Here is a 21,394-nt window from a genome sequence, read left to right on the forward strand (position 1 = left end):
ACTTCATGCTTCCTGCTGCTGACCAACTTTATGGAGATGCAGATTTCATTTTCCAACAGGACTTGGCACCTGCAGACACTGCCAAAGCTACCAGTACCTGGTTTAAGGACCATGGTATCCCTGTTCTTGATTGGCCAGCAAACTCGCCTGACCTTAACCCCATAGAAAACCTATGGGGTATTGTGAAGAGGAAGATGCAATACGCCAGACCCAACAATTCAGAAGAGCTGAAGGCCACTATCAGAGCAACATGGGCTCTCATAACACCTGAGCAGTGCCACAGACTGATCGACTCCATGCCACGCCGCATTGCTGCAGTAATCCTGGCCAAAGGAGCCCCAACTAAATATTGAGTGCTGTACATGCTCATACTTTTCATGTTCATACTTTTCAGTCGGCCAACATTTCTAAAAATCTTTTTTTTGCATTGGTCTTAATTGATATTCTAATTTTCTGAGATACTGAATTTGGGACTTTCATTAGTTGTCAGTTATAATCATCAAAATTAAAGGAAATAAACATTTGAAATATACCAGTCTGTGTGTAACGAATGAATCTAATATACAAGTTTCATTTTTTGAATGGTATTACTGAAATAAATCAACTTTTTCATGATATTCTAATTTTATGACCAGCACCTGTAGAATTATAATAATAAATACGCCATTTATTTCTAAATTTGTGAATTTTGGTCCACAAAAAAGATCAAAAGGGGATTAAATACAACAACAGTGGTTTCATTCAACTGCTTTTATTGACTGTGGCTGTTCCAGCAAATAAAGTCACAGATTTTCCACTTTCAAGTTTTTTTTTGTGCGTTAAAGAACCCACCTTTATTTCCCCTTTCCCTCAGTTTTTCTCTTTTTCACAGGAAAATAAAGGAAATAAGTCTTTGCCAAAAAGCACCAACCATGACATGAAGAAACGGAAAACCTACTTAAAGTGGTCCGTTAAGAAGATAAAATAAAGTCCAAGATGTATGTATTAATGAAATAAGACTTTTTTTTTGCTTTGAGTCAACTACAGATTGAGGCTCAACTGTTCCCAGTGTTTTAGGTCACATGGACATCTCCAGAATCCGATCGCACATTATTCAGTTGAGCCATTAAATAGAGACAACAAAAATGATAAAGAAGCCAGTGTGGACAGTGAACATGGTGATATTACCAACTTCTGTCTGTCAAACAAACAAAAAACTTCACAAACATATTTCCCCACTGTGTTCAAGTATTCAGAAAGGAACAGAATATTGCTTCATAAACTCTTCAAAGGACATCTCTGCAACAAGTCACCGGTTTGAGTCTAAAACCTAAAAGATCCATGAAAAGCAACAGATGAATAATAACTTCATAAAGATTTTCAACTATATTCTGCTACATTTCGTGCTGTTTTATCCCAACTCAGTTTTTGCTTGCAATTGCTGAACTTTAATGACATAATAAAGGGCAACCCAAATTTAAAATTTGAATAAAGAGTCATCTCTCTTCTCCATATTTGTGGAAATATAAAAGCTAAAATCAAAGAGATATTCGATATGTAAAAAACATGTAAAAGTGAGGACTGTGAGCCAAGATGCCCTGAGTAGAGATGGTGCTTTGTGTTTTGAATATATTGATGGTATTTCAAGTTCAGGATTTTTTGGGACAGTGCGAAGACGAGTCTGTGTTGAGAACTTCAATCATGGTCCTCGTTAACTGGAACGTCTCTGAAACCGATGGAAGGTTCTGGTACCAACTCGGCAAACTACAGAGAGAGAAAGAAGTTTCCGAATATGAGCATTCGTAACAGTGATTGGGACTCAAAACAAGCACTCAATGCATTAAAGTTGTACCTCTTTAAGTTCATCCAACTCTTGACAGTCTTACTGAAGCGATCAGGGCTCGCTGTAGTCATGGCCTCGAAATCAAACAGCTGGTAGACAAACCAGAAAGAGTCAAGCATTACAATAGACACTTATAAAGGCTCATGTGCCTCGTCGAATCATTGATGTTACCTTTCCAGATGGGATTCGGCCCAGCACCTCTTTCCCGCTGGCCATCAGAGCTCCCATGACCACAGAGTATGCCACGACACTGAAAACATAACAGTGATTTAAAAAAATTCAAGAAACATAAAAAAATATATATAAAAATCTGATCTGAAGTTCTGATATAAAAATCTGCCGTCACTGAAAACAACAAATGTGCAATTATTTAATAATAAACATAGTTCAAAACAACCAAATACCCTTTTTATTTTTACTGATTATGCAAAAAGTAAACATTCAACTAAAACCTTAGCAAGCACGTATTTGCCATTTTCTTACCTGGAGCCTCTGGACAGTGGCATGAGGTTACAGAAGTAATACACCAGAGACAGAATTAAATTACACACAGCATCTGCGTCCTACAAACACAAAGAGAGTGAACATATTAAGGTTGTATGTTTATTTATTTATTGTTCTTCTTGCTTTGTTACTCTCTGACTGTAGTCTGTGTTCTGTAGTCATTAAATCGGAGCACCGATGGCTCTAAATATTCATTAGGATTTGATGGAGGTAATAATGACAGCAAAAAATCAGCAGGTTAACTTTATATTTTATGTTTATATATGTCATTTATGCATTTGGCAGATGCTTTTATCTACAGAAACTTACAGTGCAGAAAGATTTACCAAACATTTATTAAAATTATAAGTGTTCAAAATTGATAACTAAAACAGGCTGATTAACTGGCTGATAGATTTTAATATTTCGGAATAATATAAATGTATGAATGAATTAACCATGACATTGTTTAAAATAGAAACTTTGTATTTTAAAATATATTCAAATGCATTATTCCTGTGAAATTTTCAGCATTTAAATTTTTCAAATTAACAGAAATATATTCTAATGTTTCTTTTAATTTCTTTTAGATTCTTATAAAGAATTATATGTAAAGTGCTGTTATATCAGTGGTTTAAAAAAATGTTTTATGGAAATTATGTACAGATTAATTAATCACACTAATTACTGCACTAAGCCTTAGTTTTTTAGTTTTTGTTCATGACATTCAAACGTTGTGTGCTGCTCTGTGCAGTAATATAAAGACACAGGCAAAGACATCCGGGTGTCTCTCCATGTGCGTGTGTCACAGGTCACAGATCTCCCATGATTCTCTGTGTAACAGGTCAGACCATTTACGTGACGCTGAATTCATTTGCTTCAAGAGACGTGACTAATGAACACACGCCAGCAGTCACACTACAGGTTCAACAGGAAATTGTGAAAACGATGTTCAGCAGAGACAGACAGATGTTAATCTTACCCCGAGTTCAGTGGAGAGCATCAGGGCTTTGCCTTTGGCAGTGAGATCTTTATATATCGCTTCAATTTCTGACTGATACTGCTGCGTCCTCTCGTCTGTGGTCTGAGTCTCTACTGAAAACAGCATGTTCCCCACTCTAACACACAAACAACTAAATCATTAGCATACTTTTCTCTCCCAACTGTGACTTTACATCTCGCAATTCTGACATATAAACTCGCAATTGTAAGAAAAAAAAGTCTGCGAGATATAAACTCGCAACTCGGAGAAATAAAGTCAAAAATCGCAATTATAACACGCAATTGCAAGTTATAAAATCAGAATTGCGAAATATAAACTGGCAATTTTATATAACTTTTATAAAAAGTTCACAGAAATTTTTATATTTTTAAAATATATTTAAATGTTCCTGTACAAGTATATGTAAGTAAATAATATAACATATTACTATCTATTCATTATAGTGGTTCCTGGTGCATACTTGCTTGTTAATTTTTTTGAAAAAAAGCCTGTTAGATATCATGAATCACATAAAGCTATATTAATAATAACCAGGCACACAAACCTCTCATAATTGTGTGTGATTAAGTGTGTCTGAAAGACAGAATCTGTTCTCTAAAGCACCAAATTAATCATATTAAGCACCTCCAGAAAGCCCTTCACACAGCTGCATATGGAAGCTGTGAGAATTAAAAACATGGCCTGCCTCATCCCATGAACTGAAAATACACCAAAGAGCATGAACTGTAAAGGCATGATATTTCAGACTAGTTTAATTCTCACCGATCTCCGGTGATGGTGATGGTGAATCCGTCGTATTCTATCCCAGGATCCTTCATACTGGGCACTTTAGCGTTAACTGTGAAGCCGTCTCTGGTTTTACTGTTGAACTGCTTCAGATATAAAAAAAAACACAGAAGCACATCAGAGAAACTCCGTCTTTCTTCATGCGGTTTGTGAGAACATGCATATTTTTTAATAAATATGTCTATTAATAAACAAATGCAAGTGTTAGATACCACGCATAATTATGAGCCAGCAAACAAAAAGATTTTCAAAAAGATCTCTCATCATCTGTTCATATCATTACTCACAGATCTGACCTAATCCTAGATTACGCACACTCATTAACTCACTTAATGTGTTGAGGGAGTTAGTTGTTTCTATGACTAACACTCATTATTGTTCTCTGTGAACATAATTTTGTTTGTCATATGAAATATATGAATGGTGTGTCCAAAAAATCATAAAAATTCATAATGGCATTATTTATATGCAGTATATACTGTATACACTACAGGGTAAAAAGTTTGGAATAATTAATTTGATATTTTTCTCTTATCCTTATACCAAGGCTGCATTTATTTGAATAATTTACAGTAAAGATAGTAATATTTTGAAACTATTTTCTTTCCATGTAATTTATTCCTGTGATCAAAGCTGAATTTCCAGTCTTCAGTGTCACATGATCCCTCAGAAACTATTCTAAGATGCTGATTTGTTGAAACATTTATTTTTATTATGTTGAAAATGTTGATATAATATTGTTATAGTTTTAGTTTACAGTTTTAGCAGCTCAAATGTTTTGTAAAAACCATGATACAATACTATTTCAAAGATTAAAAGAAAACAATACTTTGAAAACATCAATGACACATTTAATTGATCAAAAATTACAGTAAAGACATTTATAATGCTACAAAAGATTTCTACTGCAAATAACTGCTCTTCTTTTCAACTTGTATGAATGAATCCCGATGTAAAGTTCCAAAAAATATCATGTGACCACAAAACCAGTCATAAGGATCAATTTTTAGATAATATATACATAATAAACATACACAGTACACATACATATATTATGTACATAAAAACATTTATTTTGGATGAGATTAATCATTGCCCAGCACTAATAATAGGAAACTGAATATATCTCAGACATTAAACACTAATAAACATTTAGGGTGCGAATGATGCTTCTAGACCTAGAAACAGTTACCTTGTCTAACCAGAAAGATTACTTCATTTCGCTCAGCACACAAATTATCCAGTTAATGATTAATAAAGATAATTAAATGATTAAAAAGACTGATAAACAGCTATAAAACTCTACTGTTTGTCATGTTTAATGCTCATGTTACCTTCATGATGGGCAGCAGATCCTCCACTTTATTCACATTTTCCAGAGCCTGCATTACTTCCTGAAGCCCCCGCGGGTTATACGCCCTGATGGAGGAAAAAAACATGTGCATGGAAATTATTCAAATGTATTAATAAATGTTAATAAATGCATGAATGCATGCATGAATGAGGCAAATAAATAACAAAATAAGGTGTTTGAAGAAAATAATGAATGAATTAATAAATGAATAAACAAACTAGGTTTATAACTGAATGGTGAAGTGTTTGACTGAGTGTACAGCGTATAAAATATAATGTACGCTACCGTTTAAAAGTTTGGAAACTAAGATTTTTACAACTTTTTTCTGGAAAAATTATACCAAATGTGACCCTGAATTTTTTTTTCGAAATTGAGATGTATACATCATCTGAAAGTTGAATAAATGAGCTTTCCATTGATGTATGTTGTTAGGATCGGACTATATTTGGCCGAGATACACCTGTTTGAAAATCTGGAATCTGAGGGTACAAAACAAATCTAAATATGGAGAAAATCACCTTTAAATTTGTCCAAATGAAGTTCTTAGCATGCATATTACTAATAAAAAATGAAGTTTTGATATATTTACGGTAAGAAATTGACTAAATCTCTTCATGGAACATGATCTTTACTTAATATCCTAATGATTTTTGGCATAAAAGAAAAATTTATAATTTTGACCCATACAATGTATTTTTGGCTATTGCTACAAATATACCCCAGCGACTTAAGACTGGTTTTGTGCTCCAGGGTCACAAATAACTAAGTGCGTTCACTTCATAAAAGAGTTTTCTACATACATTAAAAGCGGGACAGTCCAATAAAATATGTTTGACAGAAAAGCAAAAATGCACGAGTCAGTCTTGCATGACCTACGCGACATCCGGTAAATACTACTTGATCAAATCTAGTTTTAAAAGAGATTAAAATCTGTTTGAAATTTCAGGATGGATTTCATGTCATTTATTATTTGTACATGTATCCCACTCCTCTTTCCATCAAAAATGCAGTAAAAACAGTAATACTGTGAAATATTATTACAATGTAAAATAATCGTTGTCTATTTTTAATATTTTTTTAAATGTAACTTATTCCTGTGATCAAAGCTGAATTACTCCAGTCTTCGGTGTTACACGATCCTTCAGAAATCATTCTAAATCATTCTAAATCATTCTAATATACTGATTTACTCCTCAAGAAACATTTATTATTATTATTATTATCAACGTTGAAAATATTCAATTTGGTAATTTTGTGGATAAATGAATGGGAGTTGTGAATTAATGAGGTGCATGTTATTAAAGGTGCACTAAGCGATTTTTGATACTTGAAAGCACCAAAACAAACGCCCATACCCCAGCAGGACCTCGCCCTTATTTTGAAATCTCCGCCCCACATGTAAGTACGCAACCATGGCAACGACGATCGCGGAAACAAGCAAAGACGACACACAAGCATATTCAAACAACAGCCAACACGGATAAGTTGTATGAACCGAAGCAAAATCAACGTTACTCACCTATCAAGAAGAAACAACGCAACCTCGGCGTACGATTCGAGCCCTTCCTGCTCCTTGGGTTCTCTACACCGCTGGGAAGATTAAAAAGCCGCTGCTCTGATATTTACGCGGGTCCTACATCAGATCATAACCCTTCTTTTTAATGTTTTGTTCCTCTGATATTTTCCTCTTTTTAATCGGCCACCTCTCTCTATCTGCTGATATCCGTCTGTGCACTCTCTTCTCTCTATCATTACAAGACACGCCCCCTTACTGCTGATTGGCTACAAGTGTGTTTTGGGACTCGGTCCGACGCTGTGGTCAAAAGCGTATTTCAAAAATCGCTTAGTGCACTTTTAAAGGAACACTCCACTTTTTTTGGAAATAAGCTCATTTTCCAGCTCCCCTAGAGTTAAACAGTTGAGTTTTACCGTTTTTGAATCCATTCAGCCGATCTCCGGGTCTGGCGGTAGCACTTTTAGCTTAGCATAGATCATTGAATCGGATTAGACCGTTAGCATCTCGCTCAAAAATGACCAAAGAGTTTCGATAATTTAAAACTTGTACAATGATATGATGCAACACCTGAAAGTAGTACTACTTTCAGGCGCTGCGTAATATCATTGCGCCTGCTGCACCCACAGTACGGCAGTAAAGTTCCTTGATTATTACGCCAGAACGAGAGTATAGTTCCTAGCCATATCGGCCTAGAAAATCACAACTTCCCCTTTTTCGTCAATCTTAGTACACAATGTAACTACAGAAGTGTCAAGCTTTAAATAGGAAAATTATCAAAACTCTTTGGTCATTTTTGAGCAAGATGCTAATGATCTATTCAGATTCAATGATCTATGCTAAGCTACGCTAAAAGTGCTACCGCCAGATCCGGAGATCGGCTGAATGGATTCAAAAACAGTAAAACTCAACTGTTTAACTCTAGGAGAATTGGAAAATGGGCCTATTTTCAAAAAAGTGGAGTGTTCCTTAAATGAATAAATGGAAGAACTAACAAATAATTTTGTTAAGCTTCTGTCAGTATTTTTTTTTAAATTCTGCCTTCCAAAATAAATAAAACACACACAGAGACTTACCCATGATAAACTAGTATTCTTTCCTTCACAAAGCTGAGAATACTACTGAAATACTCCAGATATCTGATATTAATGATCTGGCCTCTGTGAAACAACAGAAAAAACAATGAAAAAACTATGAAACAACCATAGTAAAAGTTTTAAGTATTTCACACCACAAGTGTGAGCAGCACATATTTAATGGCACCAATGTTAGAACTGAGGTCACAAACTCAATTCCAGGAACCTAAAATAAACATTATGTATTAAAATAAAAAAAAAACATTAATAATAGCGAAATATGACTAGCGCTGAGCGATGTGAGTGTAGCAGCTGATCACGGCACACGCTGAACGCTATAAACATACTAGTGTGCTTGTATCCATCAAAGGGTTAATGTTTACAAGAAAAGCACTAAATGAGACATTTCACTTGTACGTTTAAAAAATTCGCTCGCAGGCCGCATGAAATGAGGTGACAGACCGGAATTGGCCCAAAGGCCTTGAGTTTGACACCAGTGTCTTCACAACAAAAGCAGCAGTCAGAAGCGCTTTCACAAGACATGCGGTTTCAAAGCAGCTTTACTGAAATGCTTACTTCAGTGTTTCAATCAGAAAGTATTCTAATAGGAAGTAAAACTATTCATACTCTGCTCACGCTTGAGGTGTGAAATTGGCTGCATCTTCTCTGTACAGAATCATCATTAATGATACCAATATTAGTAATATCTAATATTGGTTAGGTATCTATTTTCATTGACAGCACACTGAAGGCCTGCACGATTTGAGGAAAAAAATCGAATTGATTTAAAAAAATATATTTTTTTTTTTATAAAATCAAGGTTTTCTTTGCTTGTTTGCAAGGCTACATAAATTGGCCAGCACTTTGTGATTATACATCAATATAGCTATAAAATAATATCAATATTAATACTAATAATACTAATAATCATTTTTACTACTATTAAATAATAATAATAATAATATAAAAATGGCAAACATTTACAAATAAAAACAAAATAAGAAATATTACTATTGTAATGTTTCAAAGTAAAATAAATAAATATAATAAAAATAAAAATAATATAATAAAACAAATATATATATAAATAATATAAAATATAATCATTTTATTCTACATTACAACTTTAAAATTATAATACTAATATCTACGGCTGTCTTAATTTCTTTAAATTTCATCCAACTAACTTACATTTTGCTGGAAAACTACAGGGAGCCTTTTAAAGCTTCTCTTTTTTCCACAAAATTTACAACAATATCGTTCCTTCGTTATAGTCATTGTCGTGGAGAAATAAAATAATCATTAAAACTTCATGGTTCTAGTTATCATCCTTGGTGTGAACGGCCCTTAAAGGAACACTCCACTTTTTTTGGAAATAGGCTCATTTTCCTAGTTCCTAGCCATATCGGCCTAGAAAATCGCAGCTTTTCATTTTCCGTCAGTCTTAGTACACGATGTAACTACAGATGAGTCAAGTTTTAAATAGGAAAATTATCGAAACTCTTTGGTCATTTTTGAGCGAGATGCTAATGGTCTAATCAGATTCAATGATCTATGCTAAGCTAAGCTAAAAGTGCTACCGCCAGACCCGGAGATCGGCTGAATGGATTCAAAAACGGTAAAACTCAACTGTTTAACTCTAGGGGAGTTGGAAAATGAGCCTATTTCCAAACAAAGTGGAGTGTTCCTTTAAAAGTCAAACAAAGTTCTTAAGCGATTAGGACTGGGCGCTTTACAGGGCAAATGACAGGTTGAGGGCAGAGACAGCACCTGATGAGGTTAATGTGGTTGTTAAATCCTCTGCTAAGACTCCTGGCAGGCATCTGATCCAACCACAGCACAGGCTGGTCTGGATCTGCAATCCTGCTCACGCCCGTGAACACACACACGCACACACACACACACACACACCAGCAAAGATTAATCATCAAGCCCTGGTAACACCCTCCACAGAGCCGTGAGAAGAGCTCAGGCACGCTGGCTGGAATCTGACCTTCTCCATTTCACTGCGATGTCAAACATGTCTCTCCACTGCAGCTGTCTGGTCTTTCCGTTGACTCGAACCTTCGAGTTACTCCAGGTGCGCTGCATGGCCTGCATCACCTCTATGGTGGCCAACCCCATCGCTACACAAAACACACAATAAAAACACCACACAAAATTAAAAACGCAATTCATAAATATCACGGCTTGAATGCACCTCTTCTATGATAAGCATGCTTTTTATTTTTTAATTACAATTCATTTTGATATTTTTTTAGAAACAAAGTCAAAAATGGAACTGTTTTGACATCATAACGAAGAAAAAAGTTCTCAAAAAAATTATATTATTTAAATAAAAAATTTAAGTAGGCATAGGATTTTGTTATTTCTAAGATGAAAAAATGTAACAATGAATTAAATTTTTTTTATTACTTATGAACAAACAGCATAAAACAGAAAATAATAATATCATAGCTTTCGACTTTTAAGTCATTACAAAAAATGTCCTGTGGTGCATCTCCTAAAACACTTAATGATATTTATAAATTAATAATTCATTATATTTGCTATATATATATATATATATATATATATATATATATATATATATATATATATATATAGCAAATATAATGAATTATTAATTTATAAATTAATATATATATATGTGTTATCAAATTTAATTTAAAGGCTGCACCACATGATTTAATATTTTTTCTTTTAGTCATTTAAACTTTTCTATATTTATATTTGTATCACTATTATTTAGCGATTTTAAAGAGCTTTGATCTCAAATATTAAAAAAGGTAAAAAAAAAATCATTTAACAAAATTATATGTAAAAACATAAGTAAAATTACACTGATATGTATTCAAGTGTCTGTGTTCTTTTTTGCACCACGTTATTGATTTTTTTTTTTATTATTTAATCATTTACATTTTTTTTTTAAAGTATGATTTTATTATTTAGTGCTTTTAAAGAGCTCTGACCTCTGTGTATTCTGAGGTTTAGTAAGAAGCCTAATGTGTCGTACTGCATCAGAGCACCGAGGTGATCCGCTGTACAGATCAGCTTCTGGACTTCAGCAGAGTAACTGTCAAAGTTCTGAGGTAGAACATCTCTACAATCACAAACAAGCAGGGAATAAAAGAAAGTTAAAACAAGCAAAAACATGATAATAATCTCCATTATACATACATATACATTTAATGTGATGCCCCAAAACACAAAAGACACAGATTGGATCTAAACTCACTTAATATGAGGCTGAAGTCCAGGCTGTTCTTCGTAATCCTCGATGAGGAAGGGAAGATTTTTTGCCCAGTGGTTTTTAAAGTTTCCGGGCAAATCCTGATCAACATTATACTCCGCTACCGGTACATCCAGATGAGAGTGTAAATAACGGGAGTATTCTATCACATGAGAGAGAGAACATACTCCAAATCATTACCTAAATACTTCACACCTTTTACTAAAGGAGTGAAATCAAATTGATTATAATTTAATTTTTCATGTAATATAATTATTACTGTATGCATATAATTACTATACAACAAAACACACACGGTACTGTTCAAATGTTTGGGGAATTTTTCTTTTTCCAAGTAAATGATGTGCTTTTGAACATCAAGGATCATCATCAAAAGGAAATACCATGGTTTCCATGAAAATCTGAAGCGGTTTTTAATAAAGATAATAATAAATAATGTTTCTTGAGAGTCAAACCAGCATATTAGAATGATTTCTGAAGGATCATGTTACTAAAGTGATTTATATGTTTAAATAAATAAAGTGTATTTGAAATTATAATAATATTTCACAATATTACTTTAGTGCTATCAAACGATTAATAGTGCTATCAAACGATTAATCGAGATTCAAAATAAACGTTTTTGTTTACATAATATATGCATGCGTACTGTTTATTTATTATGTATATATAAATACACGCATCTGGTATATATTTTGAAAATGTATTTATATATTTACATTATTATATTTTATATAAATATATTTCATATATAAACATAACATTTTTCTTAAATCTATACATGCATGTTTTTGTGTATATATATATATATATATATATATATATATATATATATATATATACATAATAAATATACTACTTTTTTTTTTTTTTACTTTAATCTGAACCAGGTTGATGCATCACATCATTTAACAACAAATATTTGCACCTCTATTACAACAATAAGAATGGAGCGGAACCAATGTGATTTTATTATATATATTTGATTATTTATATTAGATATATTTGCTGGTTTATGTCACAAGACAGCACTATCTATCTGGCTAACACAGATACTGAAGCTAGTAAGAACTAGTGATTATGTAATGTTTGTTAATGACCTAATGGAAATGTAATTTCTCACCTCTGAGATATTTGACTTTGAGATACTCAGAGCTGGCTTTCTGTCCCAAGAGCGGGTCGTTGAGCATGACTTTAGTCTGAGCTTTTATGCCCTCGTAGAACTGGCCCATGGCCACGTGACTGAGACCCTTCATGTACTGGCACACTTCATTATAGGGCTCCAGCTGCAGACATCTCTGAAAGACAACATGATAAAGCACTACTGAAACAAACAACCACGACACAAACCCAAATGTGCAACACAAGCGAAAACTGTCATCAGCTGACCAGAATATCTCAAAAATGTGTTCGTTTGTAGATTCAATACAAGAGTTAAAAAAGACGTTTTCTGAAAAATACTGTGTTGAAAGAAAAACAATCATGTATAAGTGACTTTAATGAACTTTAAAAAAAACAAAAATCAATGTTATTGATATTGTAAAGAAGGACTTTGGAGTTGCACAACTCTACACAGGTCATCTTGATGATCACAAACGTCTACTTGATCTTCAATAGAGACTGATATAGTCCCACATAAGTGAATCCATTTAAACAAACAATCGGAGTATCTAGAAAGACCTTAAAAATTAAAATGACAATTCTGTAGTTTACGCATCCTCATGTTGCTGCAAACCCATAAGCCTTTTGTTTGGCTTCAGAAAAACAATTGAAACACTTAACTCATTGGTTCTTACGCGTCAAACAAGTGCTTTGAGCTTCTGTTTACCGTATTCAATGTGATCTATATATGTGTGATGGGAAATGTTTATAGGCAACTAAAAACCTAAATTTGATTCATATGGATTGTCGTTGTCTTTATGAACTTTTTGAAGCATCAAAGTTTTGGTTCAATGGACATCTCTCAGGTTGCATTTAAAATATCTTTTGTGTTTCAAAGACGGACGGAAGTCTTGTGAGTTTTGAACGTTTCATTTCTGGGTAAACTCTACTAGCAGCACATTTTGTCAATTACTAAATTTTGAGTTGTTCCTCACTTTGAAATATCACTTAATAGATAAAAAATAAAATAAAATGCTTACAAGCCTATGGTTCGAGGCATTCTAAAACGATGTTAAAGCATAAATGTGAATCTTGTATTTTTGTTCAAGCTTATAAGAACTCATATTAATTATTCTGTATTATTAATTTTACTGCAATGTAATATACTTCCCATTAAAACTGTAATGTTGGTTTATGATATTAACATTCAGTAAACAGTCTACTTCAAATCTATTTTACATCATGTTTACTATTGGCAATACAGAGATCAACACAACACCATTTGGTACACACACACACTTGAGTTACCTTAAAGTTGCCGATGGCCTCCTGCAGGCTGCCGTGATGGTACAGCATCATTCCTCTGAGCTGGAGAGACTGGATGTGGTTCTGATCCAGTAACAGAGCTTTCTGGAAGCTCTCCATAGCATTCTCAAACTCACCCAACTCCCTGAACACACAGACACACACAAACAAACAATTGTCTGCAGAGAAACATCTGCAAAAACCGACTGTTAAAATCATCATGAGTCGGTAGCAACTCACCTGTAAGCCTGACCCAAGCTTTTATAAGCATCTATGAAGTCTGACTTCAATTTGAGAGCTTCTTTAAACACCTCTATAGCCTCCTGCATGCAGAAAACACCATTTTAGTAGACAGTTACAGTAAATGCAGTCTATTGTAAAATGTGTACAATGGTAAACCTCTTTAAACATTAAACTTCAGTTCTTAAATCTAAGCTACATAAGGTTCTTTAACAGGGCATTCTGGACAGGTTTTCACTTATTACCTTCAGGAGGCCCCTGTGGAAGAAGGTCAGGCCTTTATAGAGCATAGCGATGGGCTGGTTCTTCTTCATCTCTAGAGACTGCTGGAAATCCTCCATGGCTGCCATATAGTCCTGAAAGACAATGAGAGAAAGGAAGGTATCTGTAAATATTATAAAATCTTAAGCAATTAAAAACAACATCTTTCAAAAGTTTGGAGTTTTAAGAAATGTACATTCATAGTTTCATTTAGAAAGATTTGTGAAATTGATTAAAAGTGACAGTAAAGATTTTTAAACAAACAAAAAAATCCTATTTCACATCAATGCTGTTCTTCTGAACAATAAAGAATCCTGCAAAAAAAAAAAGAAAACATATCTCAGTTTCCACATTATTAACTATTTCCAACAGTAATGATAATAAATGTTTCTTGATTCTTCATAAATTATTCTAATATGCTGATTTAAGTAATGATGAGTAATGATGCTGAAAAATATTAAATATATTGAAATAGAAAATAGTCGTTTTAAATTGTAATAATAGTTTTTTTTACAATATTACTGATTTTACTGTATTTTGATCAAATAAATGCAGCCTTGGTGACATTTATACTTAAAAAAAAATCTTCCCGACCCCAAATCTTTGAACAGTAGTGTATATTCCTTTAATAATACAATATATAAAATAACATCATAATTAACAAGCCACAAATTACATTAAAACCTGCACTATAAATGATTATCTTCCTGTTTATTTCTATTATCAACAGGAAAAAAATTAAATAAGAATGGGCCCTTTTTTTTCAATTCTTAAGGTGGAATATGCATTGAAATATGACAGGAACAAAACAAGTCAAAGTTAGTTTTGTGACAAAATTACATGATTACATGATCTAAAGTCTCAAAGGTACAGTAGCAACAGCCAGTTTGCTTTGGAGGGTCAAAAAATGTTTCGTGTGGGAAGTCACATTAGCAGTTGAATAAAGTTCATTTTCAATTGTTAATAGTGTAGAGATGTATGAGGCACACTGCACAGCTCACGCAGAAGTTCATTTCAAACCAAGCAGCTTTCTGATTTTAATCTGTGTGGGGAAATATTTCACTCTTATGAAAAATTCCTAATCGCATGGATTCTTTAAATGACTGGATTTAAACCTTAAATTACAACCGTTTCATAGTACAATAAACCCTTATCTCATTAGATATAATTGATTATTCATGATATGACCCCTACAATTAAAAACTCACTTATCTCTTTTTATATCACGCTGTAGTATTTCTTTTTAAATGATTATGACTTTTTTTCTTCAATGGGCAAACAATATATCCCATTTACAGACAATTAAATGTAAAACCCCTCCCCATAACCCACCCAAACAACGTGTCAGGCACAGTTATATGTAGATTGCTATCAACTAAGCTTAAAGGGGGGATACACTCTTACAATGTGCATCACCACAAGGACACGCTGTAGTATTTAATGCATCAATCAAGTTACTGTTCAACTGGATAACAATAAATATCTTCACTTGTGCTAAAGCTGACAAACGTGAAGTTTGTGGACTCTGTACCCAGACTGATCCAGCGCTATCTGTCCACTCTGGACATTATATAAAGTGATCTATAATAGATCGACACTTTTACAATCTCAAGTCAAAATCAAAGTGCATCCTGACAGATAAGACGGCCGTGTCATGTGTGTGTACCTCTGAAATGAAGAGCAGCGTTCCTCTGTGTCTGTAGAGTCGGGCTGAAGGCTGCAGCTGTATGGCTTTAGTCAGATCAGACAGAGCTTCACTGATGCGGCCCAGAGGAGACAGAATCTGAAATCACACGCTTCACTATTACCCCTAAACACCTTATAAACAGTCTTAATTAGTAGTGAAATACTATTTTTGAAGGATGTCAATCCCTTGCTTCTCACCTCCGCCCTTTGCTCATACACTTCTGGTCTGCTGGGCTCCAGTGCGATCACTCTGCTCAACTCATACAGAGCCAAGTCTGTGTTCTTTATGTCCTTCAGAGAGAGAGATTCCTTCATTTATATTCACAGCTATGACTAAAACTGCACATATAGAGTTGTAGTGATTGATGAAGCAACATATACAAACTACCGTTCAAAACTTTGGAATAATTAAGATATTTTAATGCTTTTGAAAGTCTGTTATTCTCACCAAGGCTGCATTATCATTATCAGTTCTTGCTTAATATATTTTGTGGAAACCACAGCGTTTTTTTCAGGATTGACTTGAGGAATAGAAAGTTCAATGAACAGCATTTATTTAAAGAAATCAATCTATCAATTTAATGTGTCCTTGCTGAAAATATTTTTTTTTGTGTGCTGTCAAACGATTAAGCTTTTGTTTACATAATATGTGTATACTACATAAAGACACACACATACAGCATATATTTTGAAAATATGTACATGTATATATTTACATTCATATAAATTATATCATATATAAATATATAAACGTAACATTTTTCTTAAATATATACATGCATGTGTATTTATTAGTGCTGTCAAACCATTAATTGCATCCCAAAAAAAGTTTTTTTGTTTGCATAATGTGTGTGTACCGTGTGTATATTTATTACGTATATATAAATACACACATATGCATATATATACACATTTAAGAAAAATATATATTTGTATATTAAATATATACATTATAGAAATAGAAATATATACATTTAAATACATGTATATACTGTATGAGTGTGTATTTATGTATACATAATAAATATACACAGTACACAGATATATATTATGTAAACAAAAAAAATTTTTTTTTGGATGCGATTAATCGCAATGAATTGTTTCAAAGCACTAGTTGTTGTTTTTTACCCTAAACTTTCTATTATGTTTTTACTATATTACTATATTAAAATCTAGTCTTAGGAGGCTTCTTTCAAAAACATTAAAAAATCTTAATTATTCCAAATGTTTGACTGGCAGTATTAAAGAAAACACTGACCTGCAGACTCTTTTTGCCGTAGGCTATTCCCCGTCCATAGATGGCACTGACCAGCTCAGGATCTCCCTGGTGATAGAGGACAGCTCTTTTGGGAAAAAGGCCTTAAAACAAGTTCACTATTACCACACAATCAACTTCTTGTTCAATACTACTACTCCTCAATCTTATTTAGGGTGTTTCACAACTTTCACTTCTAGAATGCACTTATAGGATATTCTTTACAAAAAAATTAAATAAATAATACATGCAACTTTATATCCAAACCTGAGTGGATCATGAAAAGTGTTCAATAACAAGAAAAGAACAAGATAACCAAATGATTCATCCATGTGACCTCAAAATGTGTCTCCTCTGAGCCGACCCGCTCCACGTGAAACAGCCTGTGGTGCGTTCACACCGTGCCAGAAATTCTTTGCTATATTACTTCCTATAGCAACACTATTAACGCTAAAAAGAATCTGTCTAATTTGAGTAATTAACAGAAAAAAAACACAATACAAGAAGTAATAGTAGTGCTTTATTTATTTATTTTAGTGCTCAAACGATTAATCGCATACAAAATAAACGTTTTTGTTTGTTTGTGTGTGTGCTGTGTATATTTATTACGTATATATAAATATACACGCATACATTATATATTTAGAAAATATTTACATGTATATATTTATATCATTTAGATTACATATAAATATATTTAATATACAAATATAACATTTTGCTTAAATATATACATGCATTTATATCTACATAATAAATATACACAGCACACACACATATATTATGTAAACAAAAACGTTTATTTTGATGCGATAGTAATAGTTTAACAGCACTAATTTCTTTTTATATACAAAGCTTGTTTATTTTATTTAACAGCTACATTAAACTATATTTTATATTGTCTGATTACTTTCAGATTATTCTTGCATTTTTAAGACATTAACAGTAGTCGGTTATAGGAATAATTAACTAGAACTATTACAAGATAGAAGCTGAGTTTACACGTAATAATGAGTTCGAGGATGTCATAATCATGAAATCACAGATTTTTATTTTTTTATATTTATATATTTTTACTATTTGGAATAATGGGAACTAATAAATCATGCGCAACAAGGCCAGAAACTTGAATTATGATGCTAAATGGGGGACAGTGCTGATTTCATGTTGATTCTAACACCAAATAAACATTGTATCGTTATGTTTACTTCAGTCCCAACAAATCTGACCTGCAGAAGTAATGAGAAATGCTTGATAGCTTCATCATACAGGCCATTTCCGATGAGAACATAGCCAATGGCTGAAATAAAAACAAAACCGTGTTAGCGGAGCACGTCAACTAAAGACAAGTGCAAAAAACACACTTGCCAAAGTCAAAACAATGAGCTGATACACACCAAGCTCTTCATTGGTATTTTGGTTTTCCACAGCGAAAGGAAACCGTCGCTGTTCGACAAACAACTTTGCCTGATTCTGTGGTGACAGAAAGAGAGAAAGAACAACATGTCAGGAAGTAGGTCAACCTCTAGCAATCAATCCAACCCACCAGTGGTTGCAAAAGCAATGTGAAGAGACCCATAATTACAGAGGATGAGGAAAACACCTTTGTTTGTGCTGGATTGGAATGTTTTTGGTTCGACACTCTTTTTATAGTGTTCTAAGTTCTAAAGAGCAGGTGAAGGAATATTCACCTGAAAATGACAATTCTGTCATCACTTACACACGTTATGACTTTCTTTCTTCAATAAAACTATATTAATGTACCAGTGTCTCATTTTCATGCACTTAAAATGAATGGGGACTGGAAATTATGCAGCAAATAACAACAACATTAAAGCACATTTTATGGTGATTCTGGTCATTTTAGAGCTTAACAGCCCCAGAACCCGGTCACTTAATCAATATTCTTCTGTGTTCAAAACGAGGGTAAATAACCAATGACAGAATTGTCATTATGGCCTGAACTAATCCTTTAACACTGTGCAATATAATGCAAACGCAACTCACAAGGATTTTCTCCGCATTGAGTGAAAAGATGGACTCGCAGGGTGGGTTGCTCCCCTCTTCACAGTCCGGATCCTCCAACTGCAGGATAGCTGACTCTGAGGGACCAAAAGACATTTACCGGATGCTACAGGTAAAAGGCTAACCAAATAACTTTGGCTTGAACTAAATGTAATGAGTGTTGTTTTCAAAACAATACACCATCACTGCTTTCTGATTGGCTTTGCTGCACAACCCAAATCAAATGCTCAGAAAATTACTAGGTAAAACATGTTATCCTCATCAATAGCATCAAATGCATCTGGATCGTTTTTACCATGCATAGTTTTGTCCATGGATTTTAAAGGGATAATTCACCCCCCCCCCCCCCCCCCAAAAAAAATACTCTCTCACCCTCATGTTGTTTCAAACCTGTATGAGTTTCTTTCTTCTGTTGAGCTCAAAAGATGATATAGAGACGAATGTTGGTAACAAACAGTTGGCGGTACCCATTGACTTCCATAGGATGGAGAAAAAAAAATACTATTGAAGTAAATGGCTACCGTCAACTGTTTGGGATTCAGCATTGTTCTAAATACCTTCTTTTGTGCTCAACAGAAGAAAGAAACTCATACAGGCTTGGAACAAGGGGAAGGCGAGTAAATGATGACAGTGATTAAAAATCATTTTAAGGATGCCAACAAACTTTCCATATAGACATTTGTCTATGTGAGCAAAAGCTAAATCTGTGCCAAAATACCAGAATGTCTGATTAAATGCACAATCTTTGATATCGACAATAATATTTATTTTGCTTTCTTGAATATTTGAATATTATATAGTTAGCTGCACTATAGTCTTTTTTCCTCTGCTTTTTATTATCAATACAATTGTCTTTATATTGCATCATACATCTGTATCCATAATGCAAAGTCATGTAATATTAGCTCAAAAAGCATGAAATGTGACCGTGGAGTCATAAGTGGCACAGATATATTTGTAGCAATAGCCAACAATACATTGAATGGGTCAAAATGGGTTTCTTTTATGCCAAAAATCAGGATATTAAGTAAAGACCGTGTTCCATGAAAACAGTTTGTAAATGTCCTACTGTAAATATATCAAAAGTTAATTTTTGATTAGTAATATGCATTTCTAAGAACTTCATTTGGACAATTTAAATGTGATTTTCTCATTATTTTTGCACCCTCAGATTCCAGATTTTCAAATAGTTGTATTTCAGCCTAATATTGTCCGATCCTAACAAACCATACATCAATGGCAATCAAAAAAATTACCCTTATGACTGGTTTTGTGTTCCAGGGTCACAAAATACATAAGCATGAAATTATTAAACAGTCCACCGATAAAAGGTAACCAAACATAACCTAATCTCTTATACTCTATGGATCACTTGAGTAAGTACATTATGTTCTTTCATTATGTGTTACTAGGATTGTATTTCAAGGCTCCTTTGGATCAAAATACAACCTGAAACAGAATACCAAGTCACCATGGCTATTTGAAAAAATGCCATATTTACTCCCTATAGTTATTGTTACTATTGAAAACAGTTGGACACTTGCTATTTGTATTTTCATGGCACTCATTTCAGTTACTTCAAAGAATGCCACGATCATCTCCATCTGCTAAAAGCAATCTTGAACTCTGTGGCACCCAATAAAAAAGATCGTTGCATGTTTATTTAGCAATTAGAAGGACATGCATGAGTTTTGCATGCATTGATCTGCATGAGTTTCTACAAGCATTTTTAGAGTTGATGCATACATGATAGGAGTTGATGCATACATGATAGGAGTTGATGCATACATTATATGAGTTGATGCATACATGATATGAGTTTCTCCCGTTTGGTCTGAGTTTTTACATGTATGATCCCGTCAAGCTCGTGTCACTGTAACGTTAAGCGGAAGAGAGTGAATCAGATGCACATTATATACATCAGGACGTGGCAGTGGCTCACCGCAGTCCGCCGCATACTCCTCCCACTCGGCCGGAGAGCTGCAGCCGTGCTTGTGAAGGTCGCTGTTGAAAAAGGTCAAGGTGGAGAAATACTCGCTGGATAAAATAGCTCCGCATGAGTACAGCAGCGACAGAGCCGCCAGCACAACTCCCCCATCAGCAGGTGCCATGTTGTGAGTAATGTTATGAGCAGGTGAGGAACGGTGTAGTCTGGGTAATGTAGTTACGTGGAACTAAATGCCTGCTTCCAGCAGCGGAGACGGAGAGGAAAAGAACTACATTTCCCGTCA

The 21,394-nt window shown here is 33.8% G+C and overlaps 1 protein-coding gene across 1 annotated transcript; it reads right to left on the reverse strand.

Annotated features, from left to right (window-relative positions):
- Positions 1-736: 736 nt before the first annotated feature.
- On the reverse strand, positions 737-21,289 carry LOC306843623 (tetratricopeptide repeat protein 13-like). The gene is made up of 23 exons (XM_079375200.1): positions 21,106-21,289; positions 19,146-19,240; positions 18,536-18,611; positions 18,368-18,438; positions 17,142-17,207; positions 16,082-16,174; positions 15,864-15,980; positions 14,182-14,292; positions 13,937-14,019; positions 13,700-13,841; positions 12,414-12,588; positions 11,276-11,432; positions 11,010-11,140; positions 10,031-10,163; positions 9,808-9,900; positions 8,038-8,121; positions 5,429-5,513; positions 4,071-4,180; positions 3,288-3,423; positions 2,306-2,385; positions 1,994-2,072; positions 1,832-1,911; positions 737-1,743 (listed from the first exon to the last, which is right to left on the reverse strand). Exons 1-23 carry the CDS (start codon positions 21,272-21,274, stop codon positions 1,629-1,631), a joined length of 2,481 nt encoding a protein of 826 aa, XP_079231326.1. The 5' UTR covers positions 21,275-21,289; the 3' UTR covers positions 737-1,628.
- Between the last annotated feature and the right edge of the window lie 105 nt (positions 21,290-21,394).

The sequence above is a fragment of the Barbus barbus genome (genome assembly GCF_936440315.1).
Source record: "Barbus barbus genome assembly, chromosome: 24".
Lineage (NCBI taxonomy): Eukaryota > Metazoa > Chordata > Actinopteri > Cypriniformes > Cyprinidae > Barbus > Barbus barbus.